This window comes from Carcharodon carcharias, chromosome 4 (genome assembly GCF_017639515.1).
Source record: "Carcharodon carcharias isolate sCarCar2 chromosome 4, sCarCar2.pri, whole genome shotgun sequence".
Taxonomy (NCBI): Eukaryota; Metazoa; Chordata; class Chondrichthyes; order Lamniformes; family Lamnidae; genus Carcharodon; species Carcharodon carcharias.
In genome coordinates this window covers 107,981,514-108,008,489 of record NC_054470.1, presented here as the reverse complement: position 1 = coordinate 108,008,489, position 26,976 = coordinate 107,981,514, and the positions used below count along the sequence as shown (strand labels likewise).

Sequence of the window (26,976 nt, the reverse complement as noted above, 5' to 3'; positions counted from 1 at the left end):
TGCAGGCCAATATATTTTGGTAATGATTAGAAGTTCATCCTAGGCAGAGGGATTTAATCCAGTCATGCTGAACTGCAAAATGATACATTAACAAATGAAGGTTGTGGTAGATGAATTGCTGAAACAACTAGCATAAGTACAGATTTATAGAATAGTACCATCTTTATACAGTACTTGCATTTTATCTATGTAGACCACCCACTATTGTGTCATCACCTTGCAGAACAAGGATAATCTTGGGCTCCTGTCTACTATCAACTACCTCCTTCAACCCAACTCTCCCTCTTTCACCCTCACTTCTAACAATAAGCATGAGGAGCTCATAATTGACTCTAGCACCAAGACAGAGACACTCTGTTAAGCTGCCTTTTCTCCATCAGGGATTGTGCCATTGCTCCAGGGTTTCCACAAATCTTCCACTAAAGTTATGGCAGAAAATTAGGAGAATCCCCGCAGAGATCCAACCCTTGTATGATTTGTTTGTTTGCATTTAGATAACTGATTTATTATTTCCCAAACAGCCACAGTCAACACAACACAATGACAATTTTACTAAGCTGTGCAGCACTCGTTGCATGTATGTGTGTGAACGTAAGTGCATACACATGTACACATATTGTTTTGTCACATGTGCTCCTTGTGTGTGTCTTTCATTTCTCGAGGCTGATTATGGGTGTCCCATGTACTTACTGTTACATTTCGTGGAGGTCGGTGGGGGGGGGGGGTGTCGCAGGTGGTAGGGGGAGTTTGGGGGGGGGGGGGGGGGGGGGGGTGCGGCATGTAAATGACTCTCACTGAACCACCAAAAGCGCCTGCAAAACTGGTGAGCTTCTGTTCTCACTGCCCCGGAGCGTACTTACACTGTCCCTGCTCTCTAGGTATTTTTTTTAATGGGAATGAACAGAGAATACCCTTCATTTCATGTACCCCCCCACCACCCCATAACCCTGTTATTGTCACTAGCTTCGGAAGACTAACTCCTGACTAGACCCTGATCTAGAATGTAACTTATCCAGAGAAAGGGTCTTTGGACCTGAAATGTTGACTGACTGACTTCTGTTTCTTTAAAGGTGCTGCCTGATGCACTGAATACCTCAGGATTTTCCCGTTGCTGTTCTCAAATTTCTAGATTTTCATTATCTGCAGTAATTTGCTTTTTGTTTATATTCCAACTTCCTATGTCACAGACAAGACGACAAATAACTCATAGGCTCATAGATGTTTACAGCACAAAAGGAGGCCATTCGGCCCATCATGTCCACGCCGGTCAACAAAGGTCTGACTACACTAATCCCATTTTCCAGCGTTTGGCCCATAGCCCTCCTGAATGAAATCCTGCAACCGACTCAGTTTCTATTTGAAAGAATATGCACTAGAGCCTGTAATTCCCATATAGCAAAGGACTGAAGTTACAGCTATCAGGAAAGACTGAAAGGCCAAGGCTCTTTTCACCACAAAATAAAAGACCGAGTGACCTGAGAATTATGAAGGGGTTTGACAGGGTAGACAGAGAAATTATGTTTCCTTGTCTCGTGGAGTCCAAAACTAGGTTACAGTTACAGGGTGCAATTTTCCCAAGTGCTGTAGTGGGTGGGTAAAATGGAGCCCTACCCGCTGACGGAAATGGCAGGTTTTCACGTCATATCTTCCCCAGCCCGCCTCATTATTTATGCATTCCCTGGAAACACGCCATTTCCATGGTGGGCGGGCTTTTATTCACCCACTCGCCATCACCCCGCTGTTGCAGCTCACTGGCCGCCATCTTTAAAAGGCAGCCGCCAGCAAAGTGCTCATCACCACCAGCTCATCACCGCTGCCTGGGAAACGTGACCAGCAAAGGCAAAAAGACTGCAGCCCCCCCGCTTCAACGAGGGGTCCCTCAAGTGACTGTTGGATACTGTGGAGGCCTGCTGGGATGTGGTTTACCTTGCTTTGGCTGCAGGATTGGTAGCTAAGTCACCAACCCAGCTCAGGAGGCAGTGGCAACAGTGGTCAGTGCAAACGCCCTGCAGAGGAGAACAGCCACCCAGTGCTGCAAAAGGATGAATGAACTCCCCTGTTCTGCCAGGGTAAGTCACTCTTCTCATCAATCCCAACTCACACACTCTCAAACCCATCATACATCCACAGGGCCCTCACTCACTGCTAGTTCAAGGGACGCCACCATTTGCTGTTTCACAGTCACCCTCATTGTCCTCATCCCGTCCATGGGAACACTCACCACCCACACATGCCAGGCATACTTAACATCTGGCCTGGCAGACATCTTGCTTACACTCTCTCCATCTCTATTCATGCAGGACAAGCTTGCACACAACAACAGGGAGAGGTTGTAGACTGGTGGCAGAATGCCCAAAATCAAGGTCTTCATGGACTTTGAAAACAGAGCCATCCAGCTGGCTGGTGAGGATCTGGACCGCTCCTGTACTGACAGTGAGGTTGACGCAGCTCTACCAAGTGAGGGTCCAGCAGTGCAACATCCATCAGATAACCATACTGTGAGTGATGTGCCCTTTGTCACAGGCCACTGCCATGCACCAATTATCTCCCCTTGTTTTCACAGCTACATCTGTCAAACAGCCGACAGAATCCATGACCCAGGGCCTCTAATCAAACTCTATCGAAACCTCTGAAGAGGAATCTGAAGTGACCCTCCTTGAAGTCCCATCACATCGCTCGCTCACACGCTCCTCCAGCGCAGAGACACACACCTCGGTGGGACATAGCTTTCAAGTAGCCTCGTGATCACAATCTGGCGAGCACATCATTTTCTGATCCGCAGCAGGGGGAGGCAGGGATTTCCCAGGTCCTCAGCACTCGGAGGACTGCTGGAGGCCAGAACACTGCTGACTCCGAGACAGGTGAGGAGCCTCTGGACTCGGTCATGTCACAGTTGCTGGAGCTGCAAAGACAAGCTCAGGAACATCAGGAAGGGATGTCCACTGCATTCCTCAGATTGCAAGGCACCACGGAGGAGTCTATCCATCTTCAGGTTGAGGTGATAGCGCCAGCATGCCAATGCTGGGGTCAAGACTGGCAGGATGGCAGCCGCCATTGAGACCGTGGTCCAGGACATGACTCCTGCGCGGAGTCCATCACTGTCTTAACTCCATCACTGATGCCATAGTTGGCCTCCACTGGGCAGCTCGATCTCACACCAGCTACCCCTTCCGCTCACGGAGTCAGCTAGGGGCTCTCGGGCATCCAAAGGGAGGAGGATCAGCAGGTGTGCACACTGGGGCCATCCACCCAGGTGACTCTGGGAGTGACCGGCCCACCTGAACCCCCTCTTCCTGTGACCTCCGCAGATCCAGCTTCACAGGTCGAGGAGAGCCCCACTGCCACACAGCAGGACCCCGAAAGCAGGCACCACCCCCCCCCCGCCAAGTCTCGCCCCTCCAGAGGACACTCAGCAAGGTCATCACAATCAGGGCTCTCTGTGAGCTCTCAGCACCTTTAATTTGGGGCTGGCCCCCATCACACCAACATCTGCAGCTGTTGATGCTGTGCACCAGCCCCTGAATGGCTGAGGTGCTGAAGGCGGACACAGCATCAGATGTGTCTAAAGTTTCATGGCTGCGTCTCTGAGATGGCCCTGATCATGATGCGCAAGTGAGCTGCCCTCGGCCAGACAGGAGTCAGACATTCTCAGAGGCTATGTGAAGATCTATGGAGTGTCCTCACTGCATGTTGTCATCATTCTGCGATCAAGCGACTATTAGGGCCTCCGCTGCGTATCCATGACAGAAGCATTCTCACAGAGAGTATTGGTGCTGCCATAAGCCAGACTGGACTCAAACGTTCACAACTACGATGTGAAGATCTATGGGGTCACCTCACTGCATGTCGTCATCATCTTTCACAAACCTGGCAGCTATGAGGGCCTCCTGAGTTCACCTCCCTCATCTAGCCAGTGCGAGGGCCTCATCCCCATCGTCGTCACCTGTGGGAATCCTGAGATCAGGGTGAATCCATTGGCCCTTGCATCCTGGCTGTCCCGGTCCCGGGTGAAATGCACAAAGTTGTGTGCCATGGAGAAGATGGTATCTGAGACTTCATGGATGTATTTGTGGGTGGCGGATCGTGAAATCCCACAGAGGTCACCTGTGGAGCCCTGAAAGGAGCCACTGGCATAAAAATTGGGCACCACAGCCACTGGCAGTGGGTGCCCTCCATGTCCCCTTGGCGTCAAGTCCTGCAGTAAGTGGCAGGTGTGAGCCACCAGGTCCCTAGACATGCGCAGACATCAGTGACACTGGTTCTCAGTCACCTGCAGGAATGGCAGGCGGCGTCTTTGGACCCTTGGGTGTTACTTGGCGCTGACCAGCCACAGCTTGCTGTCGCTCCTGGGCAGTGTGTGCGGGAGCCCCTGCTGCCCCTTCATCATGAGGTTGCTGCTCCTGCCTTTGCATGGCCAGGTGCCTCAGTTGCTCTCTCCTCCATCTTCTATGGTCTCTGTAGGCCATCAGGCATATGGCTAAGTCACCAGGATCCATGATCCTGACGTGGTCCTCCTGCAGCATGAAAGAGAGAGAAACATGGTTATCATGGCTGTACTTAGCACTTTTCCTGGCCCTGTGCTACTGCCCCTTAATGCTTCCCGGGGAGTGCCGGTCACCCTCGGATGGCCAGAGATGAGTGCGTTGCATGGCTGCCCTGTCAACCTGCGACATGGGACACACTGGTCCAAACTAGGATGCTGAGATTGCAAGGGGCTGTGAGCGCCTCCAGCAGTGACTGCTACATGGTCAGCATTGGTGAGAAGATTGTACAACATGTGTAGTCCAACTGCTCCGCAGTCCAATGAAGTGGTGACGGACTCGAAGTCTATGCCAGAGAGGTGGGTTAAATACTTTGAGATGTAGTCACTTTTGTACTTAAGGAAACATGCAGCCAATTTGCACACAGCAACTCCCAGAAACAGCGATGTGACAATGACCAGATATCTGTTTTTGAATTACATTGGCTAGGACACCAGGGAGTCCTCCTCTTTTTTTAAAAAGGGAAAGGTTTCACACGGTCTCTTGTGTTCACTTGAGAGGACAGATGGGGCCTCAGTTTAACATCTAGTCTGGTGGCCTCTCCAACAGCCCCAACAACACTCAAGAAGCTTGACATTGTCCAGGTCAAAGCAGCCTGCTTGATTGGCACTCCATCCACAAACATTCATTCCCTCCACCACTGACACACAGTAGCAGCAGTGCATACTATCTACAAGATGCACTACAGGACCAAGGCTCCTTCGACAGCACCTTCCAAATCCACATTCACTACCACCTAGAAGGACAAGGGCAGCAGACACATGGGAAAACCATCAACTGGAAGTTCCCCTCCAAGTCACCCACCATCCTGATTTGGAAATATGTCGCCGTTCCTTCACTGTCGCTGGGTCAAAATCCTGGAGCTCCCTTCCTAAAAGCACTGTGGGTATACTTACACCACATGGACTGCAGCGGCTCAGGATGGCAGCTCACCACCACCTTCTCAAGGGCAATTAGGGATGGGCATTAAATGCTGGACTAGTCAGTGGTGCCCACATCCCATGAATGAATAAAAAAAGATACAGTGCAGCAGTCCCACAGTACTCCACAGGAGTGTCAACCAAGGTTTGAAGTAAATAGTAAATGTTATGGATTCATGTTTCCAGTGTGTAGATTCATTGGACAAAGCTGTAAATTCTAACCTCCCAGAATAAATTCTCATGTTGCTTCCCTGGAAAGCAAGGCTGTGCACGGAGGGGAGGTAATTCGGAAAACCTATTCTTAAATATTTCCAGTTGTTTTTGGGGTGTACTAAAATAATTGCATCACATTTTCTTCTTAATGAATTAGGCTTTCATGTCCATTGCAGCATACTCAATTGTTTGTGGAAGTACTTCCTTCCTGTCTGTAACACAAACAGAGGCGGCTGGCTGACTCTGCATGTGTTACAATGCGTGAATCCAATTTAGAGGCACTACGCACTACACAAAGCACAAACGTCATCAAATACCATGCTGCCAGTGATGAAATCATTGGCTTTGCATTGGCCATGGCCACATCATTCCTGTGGCACCTCACTAAATCTTGTCATTGTGATGCAGAGCAAATTAAACAAAGTTACCCACCTGCAAGCAATGCAGATAAAATTCAGTCACTTTGAGCAGTTGCTACACACTGAATTGTTTTTAATCCCACTTGTGACCCTCAATCATAAAAACAAGTAGTTCTGCAAACACTTTGTACTGTGTGTGAGAATTGGATTATCTGTAGCTGGCGAACTGTATTTCTGTGCCCACGTCATGGAGTGGGACTTGAACCCACAGCACTCTGTCTCAGAGGTGGGGGTGCAACCCACTGAAACAAACTGACTAAATTAAATCCAGTAATGATGTGAAACATGTTTTTAGACTGCTGAACATAAGTGTTGTTTTGACCCTTTTGAACTGGGACTTAATAGCTTCTAATCACAAATCTGTGCATTCATGTCCTACAAATTGCAATGGTTTCACATGTGGCATTACCACAGGACAGCTTACATTTTGATAGCCTACCCGGTGTTTAGAGAAGCAAGTATAAAGATGTTTTCCCTCTCAGCTGTATATAAAAGATTCCATGGAGCTATTTCGGAGAAGAGCAGGTGAGTTATCCCTGGCATCCTGGCCAATGTTTATTCTTTGACCATCATAACAAGGAAGGGCTATCGAGTCATTAGCATGTCATTTTCTGTGGAATCTTGCTGTTTACAAGTAGGCTGCTTCATTTTCTGCATTACAACAGTGACTGCACTTCAAAAGTAGTTCATTGGCTGTAAAGCATTTGGGAAGTCCTGAAATCGTGAAAGGCGCTATATAAATGTAACATTCGCTGCAGTAGCTTGTAGAAGGCTGAACTAGCACAGCTGATCATCAGCTGTTGGATCTTCTAATTAATGGTGGCCTTTTGAGAGAGATGGTCACCAAGCTAGGGGAAGCGCTCAACATATTCCAGAGTCTTTCCTTCAACATATATGGAGCTGGAATATTTGACTAGCCAGGGGTGGGGTGATTTGAGTTTTGTTTTGGTAACTTTCAAGGGCAGGTCAAGTTTATTCTATGCAGAAGTGATCAAGAGTGGCTTGCAAATCTGGAGCAGCGTGGGCAATGACACCATGGTTATCTGCAAACTGTAGATCATGTATGTGTGTGGTGGGCAGTTTAGTTTCGGCATGGAGGCAACTGAGGTTAAAGAGTTTTCCATCTAGTTGGTATATAGTACTGACATGAGAAGGCAGTTGATCTTTGAGGTGATTAGCCACTGTCAGATTGTAAATATTAAGGGGGCTGTCACACAGACTTGCTTGACCACAGTCCGGATTTTGAAGGCGTCTGTTTCAGATCTCCCACTCAAGATAGTTCCAGTCATATCATCATGAGGCAATTGGAAGATCGTGATGAAGTTTCTTGGACATCCAAATCTTTGGAATAAATCCACTGAGCCACAGGATGTTCTTAGTTAGATGCTTTGGTCAGGTCAATGAATGCAGTGAAGAGTTCCTGGTGATGTTCTTGACATTTTCTTGAATTTGTCTGGCAACAAAAACCATGTCAGAGGTTTCTCTGGAAAGCGTAAATCAATATTTTGTCTCTGCAACGATCTTCACGGCCACAGGAAGTAGGCGATTCAAGAGAATAGATGTCATGATTTTCCCTGCTGAAATTTATAAACTCCTAGAACAAAAATGAGCAGCCTTCATTGCCTGGCAGAACAACTCAAGGTCGAAAGGCAAGAAGGCAGCATTCCAACAGCTCAAGGCTGATTCTCAAAGATAAATCTAAGAGATAAAGAAGGGAAAGCCCTGAAGATAGAATATGCTGACCATCATGACCTGTGAAGTTTTAATGAAGCCATCACAACCACTTATAAACCAAAGCCAAATGGACACAGTCCTCTTTTCTCACAAGATATGTTTCTCTTCTTAAGGACAATGATGTCATCCGCCAGTGCTGGAAAGAATATTTTCAACAACTCCTCGACTGTGAACCCACAGTGGCAGCTGATACTCTCCAGGCTATCCCCCAGTACCCTGTGGTGTAATCCATTGGTGAGCCACTGTCGATGGAAGAGCGGCAACAAACAATCAAATGGATGAAAAGCAACAAAGTCTGTGGTCCTGATGGTATTCCAGCTGAGGTCTTCAAAGCTGTTGGGCTTTTGCTTACATTAAAATTCCATGCACTCTTCCGACAGATTGAGAGGAAAAAGAACTCCCCTCGACTTTGGGCATGCAATGATTATAATGATCTTCAAGGAGGGAGATAAACCATGCTGTGGAAACTATTGAGGTATTTCCCTCTTGCCCACTTTGCACTACAACTTGCTGGAAGTGTGAGCGGATAATGACGCAGCATGGACAAGGGAGCATTAATTCCTTAGATTGTTGGCCCTATCTCCTTAATCATAGGAACAGAACAATGAGAGAAAGAAATCGGGCAAGTTGGAATCAAATCAGGTACAGGGAAGGAATGACTGCTTTAAGAGAAAGAGAAGAAAAAAATAAGGAAAAACATTAAACATGACTTTTTAAGAATCCAACATCTTTACTACACGTCCAAATGAGACTGAACAGTTTCAGTCATTACCTTTCTGGGTTTGGAGAGTTTAATTTGCATTGCATTAGCAATGATCATGTTGTGAAAAGAATATAAGTTCTGTTAATTAGGAACCCAAACTTTGCGGTGAGTTTAATGGGCAATTAAAATGCAAATCCAGCAAGTTCTTAAAAGTGTCGGGGAGGCTAAGAGCAAGATGCTGTTTGTACAGAGCAAATGGTGTGACGTAAGTTAATCCTTTTTTTTTATTCAGTACTCGTGGGATATGAGCATGGCTGACAAGGCCAATGTTTGTTGCCCGTTCCTAATTAACCTTGAATTAAAGTGGAAACTTTAATCACATGATTCTTCCTTCAGCCTTAGGTGATGTCAGGAGCCTGTGTCTGTCCAGGAGACTAGGCTAGGTTGAGCGGCCACTGGCTCCAAGCTGCTGGTGAGCCGCCCTCATGAACCTCTGCAGTCCATGAGGTGTGGGTACGCCCACAGTGCTGTTAGGAAAGGAGCTCCAGGTTTTTGCCCAGTGATGGTGAAAGAGGGGTGATATAGTTCTAAGTCAGGTTGGTGAATGACTTGGAGGGAAATTTGTCTCGATCTCTTCATATCCTGAACTTGCTGGCTGGTTTGCTTGTTAATCACAGGGTGCACTGTTAACGCATGGTTATTTTTGTAGCAAGATTTTGCCCATTATGTTCCTAAATTATCAAGATTTTGTCCTCCAAAACCAATGACTTCATGTGACTTTGCCTGACATTTAGCCTTTGTTAACACAGCAAAAATTAAGTTTGATTTGTGAGTGAAGATCGGCCACTTCATTTCTCATTGAAACGTCCATCAATTTGCAGGATTACATTTATCGGTCCAGTGGTGATTTAATTTGCTACCAACATTAATCAAGACATGAACAAGTATTTGATGAAATGTTAGCACCTTGAATGGTCATTAATTATAACTATTGTGCATTTATTACCCCAATACCTTTTGAGCAGCAGCTCCTGGATAGTATCGCAAATAATTTTCATTTCTATCAATATCTTTTTACTGAGTTATATATAAAAGTAAAAGCTAATAAAATTTAGTGATACTTGCAGATAACTGCAAATAAATGTTTAATCTGTCCAGCCACTTAAATGATTTCCAGATTTTCCATTTGTTTTAGATTTCCTTCACTTTGCACAGTGGAGATCATTGGTTGACTAGTTAGGCAGCCCCTGACAACTGGACCAGCCATATAAATCGTATGGTTACAAGAGCAGGTTGGAAACTGGGAATTCTGTAAGGAGTAACTCATCTCCTGTCTTCCCAAAGCCTGTCCACCATCTACAAGGAGAGACGGAATACTCTCCAGTTGCCTAGATGAGTGCAGCTCCAACAACCCTCAAGAAGCTTGACACCATCCAGGACAAAGCAGCCCGCTTGATTGACAGTCCAAGGCCAACAGTTGTTGCCAATTCCTAATTGCCCTTGGGAAGGTGGTGGTGAACCATCTTCTTGAACTGTTGCAGTGTATGTGGTATAAGTGCACCCACAGTGCTGTTAGTGAGAGGTTCCTGGATTTTGATCCAGTGACAGTAAAGGGACAGTAATATATTTCCAAGTCAGGATGGTGAATGGCTTGGAGGACAACTTCCAGGTGGTGGTGTTCTAATGGTTATAATGCATTCGTCCTCCTGGGAGGTAGATGTCACAGGTTTAGAAGCTGCTGTTTAAGAAGGCTTGGCAAGTTGCAGCTGTGCATCTTGTATATAGTACACACTGCTGCCACTGTGCACTGATGGTGGAGGGAATAAATGTTTAAGGTGATGAATGGGGTGCCATCAAGCAGGCTGCTTTGTCCTGGATGATGCCGAGCTTCTTGAGTGTTGTTGGAGTTGCACTCATCCAGGCAAGTGGAGAGTATTCCATCACACTCGTAAAAAAGAGTACTTTCTTCAGTAACAGTTTAGCCTCAAGTGCAGGTTAGGTTGCTGGTGCATGAGGTGACAAACAGTTCTCACTCATGGTTTAGACTCCCTGGGTATCTTCAGGTCAAGATCTGTATGAGGCCCAGAACCAAGGTGTGAATTGTATTTGTGGTAAAGAAATCAAACAATTGGACAGAGGGGGTAATTTATGTCCATGATTTTGTGTCCATGGAATATTTTTTACTTTTACTATGCCACAGCAGAGAATGAGCCAAATCTTACTGGAGTGGCGAATCTGACAACGTTCCTAGTTGGATAGACAATTTCCTACCCCCTTCAGCTCAAATGTTTTACACCAGAATTTTCCGGGACTGTGAGGAGGTAAAGGCACGGTGAGGTTAATGGGACATTTGATAATGCAGTGAATGGTGAGATCAACAATTCATCCCCTAATCCATTGAGATTTAATGATTGAGAAAGAACCAGGAACAATGAAGAAAAAATAGGGGCCAGAATTGATGTGCGTGCTTCCCAACATCACCACGTCATTCAGATATTCAGTTCAGCAGTTGCGTACCAGAGTCAGTCCTGCGCCCACCGAACTGTCAAAGGCCTGTTAAGGCCATTTAAATTCCAGTTGAAATAATTAATTCAGCTGCCCATCCACCTTAAGGTTGGCAGGCAGGCCAAGAGCCCAGGCAGCCTTTGCATTTATCATGAAACCTCATCCACGGGCAGGACAAGGTTTCATGAAGGTTTTAAAACATTAATAAAAATTTTTAATAAAATTCTTAGACATGTCCCAGGTCATGTGACACTGTCATATGAGGGGACATGTCTTAATTTTTTTTTCTTTTCTTAAAATTATTAAAAATCAAACTAATCTTCCTGAGGTAGCTCTGTGCTTCAGGGAGATTTCTGCGCTCCTTCGCGCATATGCGAAAGAGCGCAGGCCCGCCCATGTAAAATGGTGGAGCGCTGCCAATCACAGATGGCAATCGGCTGCGCTCCCGCTCCTGCCCAACCTCCCCGATAGAGAGAAAATTCTCTCCAGGGTGAATTAAACTCAAATCATATACAGAAACAATAAATAGATAGTTTGGATGAAGAGAGGACAAAAAAACAAAGAAAAAAATGAGCCTTTTTTTAAGATTTATTAACAATTCAGTGTTTGTGGGAATGAGGTTGAACAGGGGAAATTGTTCTTTTTCTGGGCCAGAGAGGTTGTTCTGCATTGCATTATTACGGCTTAAACAGGTAATTGCGCTAAGTTCCAACTGAAACTTTTTGTGGCGAGTTCAATGGGCAATTAACGTGCAAATCCTGCAAATTCTTAAAAAGAATGACGAATCAAAGAGTGAGATGTTATTTGCATGAAGAAAACAGCATTGCCATGTAAATTAGCCTGAAAGTGCTGGAGATTCACAAATCAGCATATCTGTTAACCAGCTGCACTTGTGATCTAATTTGCACATCAAAAAAGGACATTCCATTATTTTTCCAGCAAGATTTAGCCATTTAAAGATGATTCTGTGATGGTCTTAAATAAATTTTGCTAACGTTAATGGGCAAATCACAGGCTGACTACCTTTGAATTCTGGAATTATTTCCTATACTGCAGCATTACATAGAATATCTGGCAAAGCACAGAAACAGGCCATTCAGCCCAACCAGTCCACGCCAGTGCTTAAGCTTCATTCCTCCCATCCTTCCTCGCCTAACTCAGAATAACCCTCAATTCACTTCTCCCTCGTGTGCTTCCCTAGCTTCTCCTTAACTTCGTCTACACTGCTCACCTCAGCTAATCCAAGTGATAGTGAGTTCCTCCTTCTAACCATTCTCTGGGTAAAGAAGTTCCTTCTGAATCTGATTTGATTTCTCGGTGACTATATTATTTCGATGGCTTCTAGTTTTTATTTTCCCCACAAGTGCAATCACTCTCGTTGTCCACTCTATCAAAACTTTTCATAATTTTAGTTCACCCCTTGGCCTTCTCTTTTCCAGAGATGGGAGTCCCAGGCTGGAATCTTCTGCCCTCCGCCATGGCGAGTTTGGTGGTGGTGACCTGCCACCTTCCCGCCTCCGTCCTGATTAAGCCCATGGTGGGAAGGACCCTGGATGACTTTCTCACCCTGCCACCCTAATTGACATCCTTAAGTGGGCAATTAATGCCTATCTAAGGGCCCTCATCCCGCCTAGCGGCTGACAGGGACCTCAACATATCACAGCACGACAAGCAGACTCATGATAGGTTTCTTGTGGGCGTCTGGAGGGGAGTGGGGCAGGGGCAGGGGCCCTTGTCCAGAAGCACTCAGTGCCTGATCGAGGAATCTGGCATCGGGAAGGGAGGGCCTGCTGAGCAACTCCTGTACCCTTCCCCGCTCCTGCCATCGCTCACCTGTGGCCTGGGACGCAGCGATAACCTTAGGCCTCTGGTGGGTGTCATACTGGCAACAGGTACCACCTGACCAGTGGTGCTGCCGTTCAATAGAGATGCCAATCTCACCAGTCTCCGATTGGCCAGCAGCTCTCAACAGGGCGAGATCGCTGTCCCTGGAGTCCTTGATCCCAGGGCAAAGCCCACTGTTGCCTTGCCAATTGCCTGAGGAGCATATGATAAGGCGGGCCTTCCTGAAAAGAGGCGACATGGGGCTCTTCAGCTGGTGGCCGAGACTCCCGTCACCTCCCTAAGATTCCAGCCCCAGCCTGATCATCCTTTCACAGAGTAACCTCACAGTTCTGATATCAATCTTACACGTAACCTCACCAGCATCTCTATACCCTTCTTAAAACGTGGCAATCAGAAATGTGCGCAGTACTCTAAGTGTGCTCTAAGAGTTAATATAAGTTTAGCATAGTTCTCCACTTTTCCATTTTATCACTCTAGGAATAAACCCAAGTGCCTGGTTTGCTTTTTTTTAATGGCCTTATTAATCTGTGTCACGACTTTTAGTGATTTATGTATTTGTACCCTCAGATTTCTTTGCTTCTCTGCCGCAATTAGATTCTTACTTTCCAAGTAACATATGGACCTCCTTATTTCTCTTACCAGGAGATTTTTCATTGGAAATTTTAGTACTTTCTTCATTCTCAGGGTTAGCACTCACACTGCCTCTAAGTGCACTGGAACTAAACCACAGCGGCAAAAAAGCTCTTTATTAAACTAATTTTTGCTGGTCTTTCTGCCCATTTTGTACACATGGAGGTTAATTTCATGAATTCCATCTCCTGGCTAATTCTCGGAGGCAGGAAATCCATTGGTCTCCACACCCAGGTCCCAGCACTCAGAGCTGAAAGCATAAGTGCATAAAATTGACCCTGATGTTATTGATGATATAAACAGAATGCATTATGAAATCCTGTCGGATGTGATTGTATCCCATTAGGCTTGACTGCAACATTAACAATCACGGGTTAGAGAATCAGTCTACTTCTATAAATCATGTTCTGCAGTTCATAACAACCTGTTATATAACCATTGTAAACCGTATTCTCTGAATGAGATGAAAAATATGCCTTTTTTCTATTCTGTAAGAAAAGCTGATAACTTTACTTCTTGAAAGCTTACTCTTGCTTTCTAGCCCTTTGTAGCTTGAATCACATCTCTGCTTTTTCAGCATTTAGTTGTTTTATTATTTAATTTTAGAGTGTTTTGCCTTTAATGTTGTCTCTTATTTAAGTAAGAGATGCCGGCTCAGGGAATGTTAGCACCTTGAGATGAACTTCCTCATCCTGCGTCGAAGGGATTATCTTATGAGGAAAGGTTGAGCAGGTTGGGAATGTATCCATTGGAGTTTAGAAGAATGAGAGGTGATCTTATTCAAACATATAAGATCCTGAGGGGACTTGACAGGGTCAAAGGATGTTTCCCCTTGTGGGAGAAACCAGAACCAAGGGTCACCATTTTAAAATAAGGGGTCTCCCATTTAAGATGGAGAGGAGGAGAATTTTTTTCTCTCAGAGGGTCGTGAGTCTGTCAAATTCTCTTCCCCAGAGAGCAGTGGAGGCAGGGTCGTTGAATATTTTTAAGGCCGAGTTAGATAGATTCTTGTTTGACAAGGGAGATAAAGGGTATGGGGTGAGACAGGAAAGCAGAATTGAGGCCACAATCAGAGCAGCCATGATCTTATCAAATGGCCGAGCAGGCTCGAGGGGCCAAATGACCTACTCCTGCTTGTAATTCGTATCCATATGTTTGAGGTTGAACACCAATTTTAACTTTGATCCAACTACATCATGTATTGCACCAACTAGATGGGGAAGACAGCTCCCATATTGCAGGATCTACTGCCATTAGGCTGTGAGCATGAGTTGGGACCATTCCCACTATGCTTGCCAGAGTTTCTGCTTGGAAGATCTTCCCAATTAAGAGGCCACCTCCAGGTCCGGACAGCGGGCAGGTAACTGAGACTGCAGACTCAGAGGGCCTACAGCCTTGGAAGGACAGGCGCTGCCACTGTCGGAGGGAAGAACGTCAAGGTCCTCCATTTTGAAGCACCCTCTGAAGAGGTTTGAATTTGATAAAATAAACCATAGCTACACCTGCGGGGGTCATCCCTGTGGAAGGGAAAACCCCTTCAGCAGCTGTGACTTGCTGATGGCCATGACTTCACCAAGGGTTAAAACTGGAGGCCTCACGGGCTCCCACAAGCCAGGCACCAGCAAGCTGCCTCCAGGCACCTGCTAGACTTGGCCCTCAGTGGGGGGGACCATCCTGATGGAGTGAACTGTTAGCCCACAATGGGCACTTAATTATGCAGATTGGATATTTGCTGCAGCTGGGTGGGTGGCCTCTTCCGGTGCTGATCCGGCTTCAGGATAAAAATCCCGATATAAGATCCTGAGGGGACTTGACAGGGTCAAAGGATGTTTCCCCTTGTGGGAGAAACCAGAACTAAGGGTCACCATTTTAAAATAAGGGGTCTCCCATTTAAGATGGAGAGGAGGAGAATTTTTTTCTCTCAGAGGGTTGTGAGTCTGTCGAATTCTCTTCCCCAGAGAGCAGTGGAGGCAGGGTCATTGAATATTGAATATCAGGATCTTATATTCAGGACAATCTAGCCACTAGCCCAACATGTATTTCTCCAAAGTTCCTCCCAGTCCTGCTTAGAACCCCAAGCCCACGGGTCCAGAGAAGTTTCTGCTCTTTGCCTTATCTATAATCTCACTAAAGGGTGTCTTTCTACACGTTCTCCTATTTTCCATGGATCAAGTCTGTGAAGTCTGAGATATTAGGATACAGCTTAAGAGACCCTTGCAAACTTTGCTGAATTCCCAGGATTGTGTGCAGGAAATGTAGCCTCTCGATAAACATATAGCCCATATTTCCATTCCCTAATCAAACTATTCATGCAGCCTATGTGTGTTCTTATATCCAATAAATGAAATACTTCATCGTATCACTTCCTACACAACAACAGTGACTACACTTCCAAGTGCACTTCACTGGCTGTAAAGCGTTTTGGAAGGTCCTGAAATTATGAAAGGCACTATATAAATTCATGTGCGTATGCATCTACCTGCTGTGTGCCTGGTCTGTGTTTTTCTTTGTGTTGTTTTACAGGAATATACCAGGCCGGTCGAGGCATTGCCATCCAGAACGCACCAGGGAACAGTTATTCCCCTAAGCTTCCCCTGTTTAACTGTTCCCTGTTGCATTCTCCATGGCAAAGCCTTGGCCAGAATCTACTTGCAAACCAGTCAGCACTCTTTTCTCATGCGGTACAAATTGTTGTTCCCTTTGAACTTTGGTATTCTTGTGTCTGTCCTGCTGAGTGCAAACTGGAGAGCATTGATGGCATGTCTCTTTTTCTCAGCAACACTTGAATTTATAATTGGATCACTTACAAATGGTGGAGCAGACGCTCCTTAAAATTTGCTTAATTTTTGTGCTAAACTGATTTTTGGCTGAAGCATCCTTTACCATTCTTGAGTATATCAAAGGACTTTTTTAAAGCAATTTTTAAAAGTTACATTCTAACAAGCTCCCCAATTGCACTGGTTCATAGCAGATCCGTGTCAATATGCAGCAAGACCTGGATAACATTCAATCATAGGTTGACAAGTGGCAAGTAACATTCACGCCACACAAGTGCCAGGCAATGACCATCTCCAACAAGAGACAATCTAACCATCTCCCCATGATATTCAATTGCATTACCATCATTAAACCCCCCACTGTCAACATCCTGGGGGTAACCATTGACCAGAAACTTAACTAGATCAGTCGTATAAATACTGTGGCTACAAGGGCAGGTCAGAGGCTAGGAATCCTGCGGCGCGTAACTCACCTCCTGACCCCCCCAAAGCCTGTCCACCATCTATAAGGCACAGGTCAGGAGTGTGATGGAATACTCTCCATTTGCCTGGATGACTGCATCTCCAATAACATTCAAGAAACTCAACACCATCCGCTTCATTGACACCCCATCCACAAACATTCACTCCCTTCACCACCGGTGCACAGTAGCAGCATTGTGTACCATCTACAAGATGCACTGCAGGAACTTACCAAGGCTCCTTAGACAGCACCTTCCAAACCCACGACTACTACCATCTAGAAGGACAAGGGCAGCAGATAGATGGGAACACTAGCACTCAGCCTTGAATATATTCAATGACCCAGCCTCCACTCCTGTCTGTGGAAGAGAATTCCAAATTTCTTGCTGGAACCTGCTCACAGACCCTCTTATTGGTGTTGAAGTCATTGCCAAGGCAGCTATGGTATTTCTCAATGATCGCTTGGGCAGCTTTCTTAACCGTCTTAGTCCTGACATGACCCATCTTGGTCCCCACTCTCAGAGAAGAAATTCATCCTCATCTCCATCTTAAATGGGAGACCCTTTTATTTCTAAACTCTGTCCCTACTTCTGGATTGCCCCACGAGAAGAAACATCCTCTCAGCATCTACCCTGTGAAGCCCCCTCAGAATCTTATGCATTTCAATAAAGTCACTTGTAAGTATATCGACATTCCTTCACTATCACTATGTCAAAAAGTTGGAACTCCCTCCTGAACAGCGCTGTGGGTGTAGAAGTTCAATAAGGCAGATCACCATCACCTTCTCCAGGGCAATTAGGGATGAGCAAAAAAAATACTGGCCTCACCAACGACATTCACATCCCTTAAAGAATAAAGAAAGAAAATTGTGTTTCTGAAAACGGATGGAACTTTGCCCGCAGTGTGCCTGGATCATCAACTGCACCCAAAGTGGAAATTGTATTCCTCACTTTAAAGAAAAACTCATCCAGCAGAGTCAGGAGAAGGAGAGCAGCCCAACTCCACAGGAGTCATGATCAACCCCCTCGCTCTGTTCCAACCTGTGCTGTCCTGTTCTGTCCAGGAACCTGAGGGTCACTGCTGGCAAGAAGGATGGCCCAAGGTGGAGCGAGCTGCCAGTATGCTGGTGAATTTCCATCAATCCTCAGGCTTCTCGATAATCGTGCAATGCCAAGACAGGGCCCAAAGACAGGCATATGATGGGTGGTAGATGATCGGAGGACGGGTTAAAAAGCCTAAATAAGGGCACTAGGTCTCCAGCATACGATGCATGTGTCCGCTATCTTTATTATTGCAGTGATTATCATGGTGCCTGAGTGACCAATGGTGAAGAGATGGGAGATCTCATTAACATATTTACATTGGGCTCTCACAGCACAATTGGGAACCCAATTTAAAGTTCACTGCTGATGTACTGGGCAGTGAAAGAGAGGTGGGGAGCTGCCAGCTCCTGAAGGTCTTTTCTAGCATTCCTTGTAGGCCAGGAGGAGCAGAACTTCCTCCAGGCCCCTCAGGCATGCCTTTGGCCTTGGCCCACTGCCTGTCGCAGCCTCTCTCTCCCTCTTGTCACAGTTTTCATCCCCCCCACCAGCTTCAAAGCCTCTCTCTCCCCACTGCCACTATTCGCAATGTTCTCCATCTCCTCTACCGACTGATGTCTCCTGCCAGTGGTTTCCCCGGTTGCCACTAGCCTGGCCGTCAATTTGGACAGCGCCAAGTGGGAAATGGAACAAAAAAATGGTAGACCTCCACATCTCCAGCCTTGCGCATTCTTTGGTTGCTTTTGACCTCCTCCAACTTCTCCCCCCACTTCCCTCATAAATATCAGAGTTAATGTATCTGCTCCCAACAAAGGAAGCAAATTACCAAATTATGTCAAAGCCCAGAGTAAAGCCAGAAACACACAAGAGTTGGGGAATAAAATCCAGTGATGTGATTTTTTTTCCCTGAAGTGAGTTCCTCCTCTATTTGTATGGGGAAATTAAATGATTAAAAAATCTATTGTTACCAAGGCACTTCATTGACTAGTCGCCAGGCATTTCAGATGGACACTCCAAGCAGATAGTATTATTTTTATTTGAGCAGCAGTACCTGAATCGATTTCTGTGACAGGTACATGTGTGCATGTTGCGTTGCATATTTGGAGATAATAAAAAGTCACTGTGAAACCTTCGTTATACAGAATGAATGGATGGATTTTGAGCTGGCATTTTAATTAAACTTCTCCTCTCACTTACACAAACAAAATAACATGGGGAGCTTTGGGAGCAAACAACTGAAGTCATTATGATTCATGACAATTGCATGCATGGAGTGAAGTAAATCACTGAGGGTTATCTTTGCTTTCCTATCCAAACTTAATGGAGTATCATCGCTGCTCTTACCTTAGGATCATGAATTCCTGAAAGCTCCTCATAGGTTTTCTCCCCCACCATTACAGCGGCCAGGTTAGCAGTGTACGTCGATAAACAGAACAAACAGAATATAGCCCACAGGTTCATTAGAAACCGTCCTGTCCAACACTTAGGGGTTTTGATAGCAGCTGTCCTGCCAAACAAAATGGCATAGCAGACATTTAGGGCTGAAGAGAAGGAGAAGACCTTGTTCCTGTTTCTCCCCTTGGGAGTCATTCCAAAAGGACTCTTCCATTCATACAGAGTGAGAAATAACGCCGTCACGTGAAGAGCCACAAAGATCCCCACCCACATTGACCAGTGCAGTGGCCACATGAAAGCTCCAATTGGGGCTGCTATGTCTCTAGTCCGCACCAGGATGCCTAAACTAGTGGAGAAGAAAGGGCTAGTGAAATCGATCACCTTGCTCCTCGCTGAGTTGATGCTAAAAGATGTGACGGCCAAGTGTGCTGCCTGGCTGAGCAAATCGCCAACCAGGCCCGTCCAGCGGCCGTTCTTCCAGCCGCCATACTTCCCATCGCCAACAATGTACAGGTCAAAATCAAAACTCATATCCTCTGCCAGCTTCTCAAGGAGATCGATGCAGTAGCCGTAGCAGCACTTTTTGTATTCTATGGGCACAGAATCATTCCCCGATTTTAGGTTCTCGAAGAGGCTCTCTATGGTGGCACTGTCATTCGTAAGAGCATTCAGGCAGAGCTGCCCAGCAGGGCAATGGCCATCTTCATCCACATTGCGGGTGAACACGAAAGGATGTTCAATAAGTGTCACCACTCTTAACTGTAGCCGAGATGAGCTTCCACCACCGTTGTTTTGCTTCTGCATCTTGTTGGGCCAAATCCCGTGGTCCATGATAATTTTCCCCTCGTGCCATCTCCCAAGGCGAGTCCACATGGGTTTCCCAACGGGGTCAAGCTGTAGGTTCCAGATGTAGTAGTGGCTGTCTGAAGTGATAACAGATGGATCTGTTACTTTAATATAACCCGTCACACCATCGAAGCTCGTGTTTGCTAAAAATCTGGGAAGGAAAGAAAGATATTTGGTTTTGTTTCTGCTTTTCAAAAGTTAATAGCAAAATTTCATACATCTTGTCCCAAACTTAAACTGAATATACCTCACTGGTCACCAATTCTGAGGAAGTAATGTAAACAATTTCTGACTCAATCATTTGTGAAAAGGGACCAACTCGGAGGAATATGAAAAAAAAATTGTCACAACAGATTAGTAGTTGCTGTGAAGGTACGTCGTCATTTTTTTTTGCTCCAGGGACTGTGAAACCACTTCAAGGAAACTATACTTTTTCTTAAACAATGAAGAGAAACACAAATTATACATGTTAATTATTTGGGAGAAAAATGTTGGGGATTGGGGAGGGTAATTTAGGCAAAGTACAACCACCAGTTTGCTTCTCATTCCCCTTGCCACCCTCCATCATGCCCAGCTCATTGTATTTGGCCCTGCTTCATTCTCTAACCTGGCTGCCTGCTGCAATCAGTTCAATGGTGTCAATATTATGCATTGAATTCACTCAAGCCTTCAGAGAGACAAAGCAAAGGAACACTGTCGGAATACTGAATTAATCCACTCTCCATAGTGCAAATGAAAGTGCTCTTTTAATATTAAGATCTGACTCTAATTAATGGCATTGTTTTAAGAAGACTGTCTAAGGTCATAGTGTAATTACAGTGCTGCCTCCTAATTGTCCCGTTGCTTCCGTTCACTTTCCAGTGATAAGAATAAGGATCTGTGCTGAATGCAGTTAACATGAGCTGACAGTGGCACCCAGGTACAACAATGAGTGCAGACCATGCAAGGGGGTGACTTAGAAGCAAACAAATAGGTAAAGAGTTAAGGTTCAAAACTGGACTGAAGGTGGGAAAGCTTTAGAGAGGGTGTAGAGCAGCTTTACTCAAATGGTATCAAGATGAAAGACTTCAATTACATGGGGAGGCTGAAGGAGTTGGGGTTGTTCTCCCTCGAGCAGAGAAGGTTACGAGGTGATTTGAAAGAGGTATTCTCAATCATGAAGGGTTTCAATAGAGCAAATAAGAAGAAACTGTTTCCGCTGGCAGAAAGATTGCTAGCCAGGGGGCACAGATTTAAGGTGATTGGCAAAAGAGCCAGAGGTGACACGAGAAAATATTTTTTACACAGCAAGCTGTTGTGATCTGAAATACACTGCTTGAAATGGTAATGGAAGCAGATCCAATAGTAAATCCAATTAAAGAGACGCCAGGACAATTTTTCTCTCCTTCCATTTCCTTTAGATAACCACATTTCCTTGCTGCTGCCTCTTATACTGGCGCAGGTAACTCCGCGTGCAAAATACAGGACTGCTGTTAGATAGGGGAATGGTAGTGAACTACTCACATCTCCCATAATTTCTTTAGTCCTTTGTTCTCACTGGTTACAAGAATTACTTATAGACTTTTGAACCCTGATCAGAACGATACTGTAGAACTTATGGGGCCACCCATGTTTGAGTACCTCTAATTCCTTATGACCATCTCCTGATTCAAATTTATCTGTCCTTTGTTCTAATGTGTTCAATTAAAATTGCAGTCAGTTTACATGAAGCAATTCAAAAGCAGGCTGTTAAAAGCATCTGAATTTTTTTGAAAGCTTTGGGAGATAAAAATTAAGCTAAGTTTGCCTATTCTCTTTAGAATTCTCAGAAAAAGGATTCTTTTTTATAACATACAATACCTGCAAAGTTCCTCACACAACATTTGAAGTGCAGTGACAACTGTTATGTGGCCAAATGCCAGCAATATTCTCTGTAAATGTTAACTCTCAAAAGAAGGAAACCTGCTTATTTTCTCAGTAAGCGAAATTTCTCTGGCCAATCTTAAGCAGTAAGAAAATTCAAGCAATGCATATTTCACAATTAATTACAATTAAATGTGTTTGCCTTTTCTGTCTTCTGCCTTATTAATGCTTACTTGAAGGCCTTTTCAAGTTGATGCTTCTGTCCAGACTTGAGTCTGTGAACTTAAATGTGTATCACGCAGTGTTAGCATATGCAAGTGTACCCTATTCCTCTGGATGAATTAGCATCCCTCAGCTAACTGTATATTGGTGGGTTATTTTCCTTACCTCCGAGCACTTTATGGGGAGAATTTTCTCCCCGTTGGACAGGCTGGTTGGGACGGCGCAGGTGGCCGTGGAGCTGATTGCCGCCCGCGATCAGCTGCGCACCGCCATTTTACATGGGCAGGCCAATTAAGACCCACCCAGCGTGATGAGCTGGGACATGTTTATGAAATATTTTTAAAAATATTTATTATTTTAATAAACCCTTCATGAAACCTCATCCTGCTCGTGGATGAGGTTTCATGAAAAATGCAAAAGCCGCTCGGGCTCTTCGCCTGCCCGCCAACCTTAAGGTTGGACGGGCAGCCCTGTCAAATTGGCTATGTGGTTAATTAATGGCCTTAACAGGCCTTTGACAGTTCAGCAGGCGCGCAGCTGAACAGAGGATCGGAATGATGCACGGTGACGTCGGGACGCACGCCCGACATCATCAAGTGTCATTTTATGCGTCAGCATGTGGGCCCGCCCCCTCACGCTGAACAGAAAATGCTGGTCTGTATTTTTTTCGAGTAAGATTGATAAACAAGAGGACTGCTTTCAGAAGCATTACTTAAAGAGATTACATTGAGCTTTTCTTGAAACTAAGATAGAATGGTGCTGTGTGTATTAATAGAAATGCAGTGTTTACATTACATTGTGCTTCAGAAACTTTAAAAATGCACTGAACTGAGGAAGAGAGAGGGGGAGAGAGAGAGAGAGACTGGGCTCAGAGAAAGAAAGAGAGGCAAAGGAAAAAAAAAGAGAGCTTAATTTAATGCTGCTACAATTTGCCAAAAAAATACTGCCTAGATTATGCAGTCAGCAGCAAATGAACAGCACTCACTGTTCATTACGCCTACATTTGTACAGTGTCTTCCCGCAAGCTTTTACATATCACTACATGGTAATTACACAGTCAAAACAGTATGACACCCTTGATGGGGGATCTGGGATCTATGCGAATAGGACAGGCAATAACTTCAACCAATGAGGTTGAAGAATCCACACTGAGGAATTCAGGGCTATATTTTCCCAGTCCTGCAGAGATGGGATGAGAGGTAGAGGGGCCGGGAAAATTACCAGAATTTAGGAAGATATCAGAATCGTGACCCAACTGGACAAGTCTGGACCACAATGTCTAAGCAAGAAAGTGTAAGTTAGTGTATTTAATTCAATGTAAGGTCATGCACAGGAAGCAAAATTAAAGTGAGAGAAAGTAAAATGGGATTAAGAGAGATAAAAGAGGCAAAGTTTTAAGAAAGTTTTTTTAAAAAATCTCCAACAACAATTAAAATCTGAAGGGATGAGGCTCTACATTTATAAAAGTAAATTTTCAGGGCTAGAGAGGTGATTTAGTAGTAATTTAAACTTGGCACATGATTAAAAATTCACTTAACTTGAATGCACCATCTCTACTTTTCTCTGACGTGTTTAGTGGCTATCAAGTGGTTTAAGTACAATAACATCCCATGTTACATGAACTTGAATGCTGAGTTTCTCAGTGATATAATGGTGCAGTGAAGCATGTGGAGCAGGGCAAACCGGACAGCAACTTTCCGAGTTCCCTGTTTAAGTTGCATGACTTAAGGTCAATCCATTTTCTTAAGCTTTTTTGTAGTCCCATTTTTGGTCCATGTTTTATTTTAGTCTAATTTTTACTAATACTTGTAGATGAATTTACTTTAGATTGGATACCCATACTTGTAAACGGCACTTGACAGTCCTGTATGCAGAGGAAGACTGTGTGGCCGAAGAAATGGAAAAACTAGTATATACGATTGCTTGATTGGACAAAGGTTAAAATGTGTCTTTCTCTTTTTTGCTTAATGAACCAAGTAGCCCACCCAAAATAGCCCAAAGACTCTGGACCAGATAAGAACTGAGACTATTACCCTCAAGAACGTCCTGCAGACTAGGGAGTATAAGTGCTGAAGTTGTTTTTTTTTGGCTCAAAGTTGAACTTTTATGAGCTTGAACAGGGATGTGTGCCACCGCTGTCTGAAATCCCAAAGGGGGCAAGAGCATTGGCATGAGTGACATAGCTTATCCTAAAAACATCATGAGCCCAAAGAGGGTCAGTACGATCATCAGGCCTGGTCAGCCACTGAAGACCTGAAGAGGACTCATTCAGCGAATTGACCACCAGTGGACGGACTTTTGCACATGGGGAGGCTAAAAGCCAGTTCTGTGAGTATACTTGTAGTGATTCGTAATACTCAACGAAGAAAAGTTTGATTAAGCCACATGGCTGTTCTGCGACATTGTACACTCAGAGTAAGACTAGAACCTAGGCCGAGTATAGCTCAGATAATAGTGGGGTGAGGCTTTACAAACTCTGCATATGCAGACATGGTAATTTGCTGTGTAATTTACTCATTACTAAAGGTGACAACTAACAACTATTATTATTCTTACCACAAAATCCAGGTCATCATCTGTATCCGTGTTCTACTAACAGAAAATGTCTTCACTAATTGTTACACCTATGAGACTGAGATTCTAATTTCTAACACCAATGAGACAGAAGTAGAGCAAAAGAGAACTACACAAATAGCGAGAAAGCCAGACAGGTTTTTTTCCTCATTTTAATTTGATTATTTTGCTTTTAAAACTTAAATGCAAGTACATCCCTTTTTTGTGGGACACAGATAGGAAGAGAGGGGAGGAGGTAATAAGTTTGGCGATAAAGTACTCTCTGGCCTCTCAGTCTAGAAGAGAGCAAGTGGGAGTTGAGGGAGAGTGGACGGAAGGTTAAGTGTAAGATATGTGACAGTGGCAATGGAGTGGTGGTGGGGAGAGTGATCAATTTAAAGGGAAAAGGCAGATGTGATGATAGGAGTAAAGGCATGGTAGGAAAGACTTTGGGTAGTTGAGAGGTGAAGCTGTAAGGGCAAGACAGAAGCAATGGGGTGGGGGAAGCACAGGTGTCCGAGGGACAGAGTGGGAAAGGAACAGTGCAGGGTCATGAAATGGTTAAATTAAAATGATCGCTTTGCTAGCAGGGTAATTTCAAGATGCTGAAATTATTCTTTTTATCATTAATGCTGGAAAATGTTGTCTTACGTAGATTCTGGCATCATACAAACGCTGTAGCCTATGGTATGAAAAAAGGACCTTGCAGCAAAGTGATGGATTAAGGAAATTAGTTGTGTGACTTAAGGGCCACATAACTGATGAGGACTATAGGTACAAATAGATAATGCCAAATAAATTGCAAGTGGTTTATTTCGCATAAACCACTTGCATAGTTCACATCTGTAAGCTGTAAAAAAACATGCATAGTTTGATTTATAGGGGTCTATCTATTGCATTCAAATTTGTCCTTGCAGTACTTTTTCAACAGGAAAGTCTCTTTCTCACTGTTGCAGTATTTTCAGGAAACACAGAAGAACCACAGGATTAGATATTTATTTTACTCTTAAAAGAACCTAATAATAATTGTTTGCGAGCGTGGAAAGACTCATCATTTCAAATATTATAAATTGCAAGAAGCTTCAAAGCTGCATTCTCTCCGTTTCTGTTAGGCACTGAAGCTGAAAAATTCATTTTGAATTTTATACCAGCTCACTCCTACATTCCAACTTTGATTCCATACACTCTGGTATCGATCCTCCTCACTCGAGCAGTGATCCTTCACACCCTGTCAGAAAACTCACTTTCCTGCCTCTGTCCTTAATTCCTCTCGTTTCCATTTCAATCTTTCATCAGCTGCTATTGCGCTCTTAAATATCCGTATCCAACTGAATGAAGTCAATTGTGTTAAGATACGAGTTATCTGGGGGTTTTACACCACTTGAACATCAGAGTTGTGAGCAAGAAAAATATATTTGTATCACTTGTGTTGTTATTCACCTCAGATGGGTTCCAGCCATAGACTCTTTCCTAACCACGTGATATTATAGCAAGTGAACATAAAACAGAAAATATTTTCACAGTTGTTTTCAATGCCGAGGGATATCCTGTAACAACAACTTGCAATTATTTAGCAAATTCCGCACATGGCTAGTCCCTGTTTACACATGCAAATATGGCACCTAGTGCATGACTGATTTGCCAAAGCAACCTGCATCAGCCTGAAACCAAATCTTCAGATGCCATGAGACCTACAAGTTACTTGGATTTATTTCTCTGAATGTGGAACCAGAAGGAGTGGATGTGTTCCTCTCAACTCCACATTTAATACCCGTTCCCCATCCCGATCAGCACTGCAATTTTTAAAAACCCTTTTAAATTTATTGGAACTGGAGCTGGTGCTGGAATAGTCAATCAACTCCTGAACCATGATTAGTACAATTTTCAGCATAGATATTATAAACCTGTTGAATTCTGCTCTTGAACACTTTGGCTGAACCTTCCACCATTGTGGTAGAATCTCCAAAACCATTGATAGCATCCGGTTTTATGCACGTCATAACTAAAACTACGCTTATGGCCAATTAATTTCCTCTTGTATTGTAGCTGATGAAGCAACCCTTTTTAATTAACAGCCCCTTTTCACTCATCAGCTACTTCATTCACTCTACAATCAATCATTCATGTCCTTCATCTCACACACTCCCAACATTCATAATCTCCAGTCCTAGAATTGTCCTCGACATCTGATAGGTAACCCTTTACTTATCTTAAGCTTTCAGCCGCTCTTTCTCCAACATTTTGTGAACCAGTTTATTTATTTTATCACTATGATGGTGTCCCTCTTTGCTCTTCCTAAGCTGCAAATATGTAGTTCCAAATTTTGTAT

General features: G+C 44.4%; 1 protein-coding gene across 1 annotated transcript in view; it reads right to left on the bottom strand.

The window, feature by feature from the left end:
* Positions 1-26,976, bottom strand: part of grin3a (glutamate receptor, ionotropic, N-methyl-D-aspartate 3A) — a 137,902-nt gene that overhangs the window by 48,582 nt on the left and 62,344 nt on the right. Inside the window, exon 3 of the mRNA XM_041185315.1 lies at positions 19,134-20,181. Within this exon, the coding sequence (XP_041041249.1) occupies positions 19,134-20,181 (1,048 nt within the window). The remainder of the gene's footprint in view (positions 1-19,133; positions 20,182-26,976) is intronic.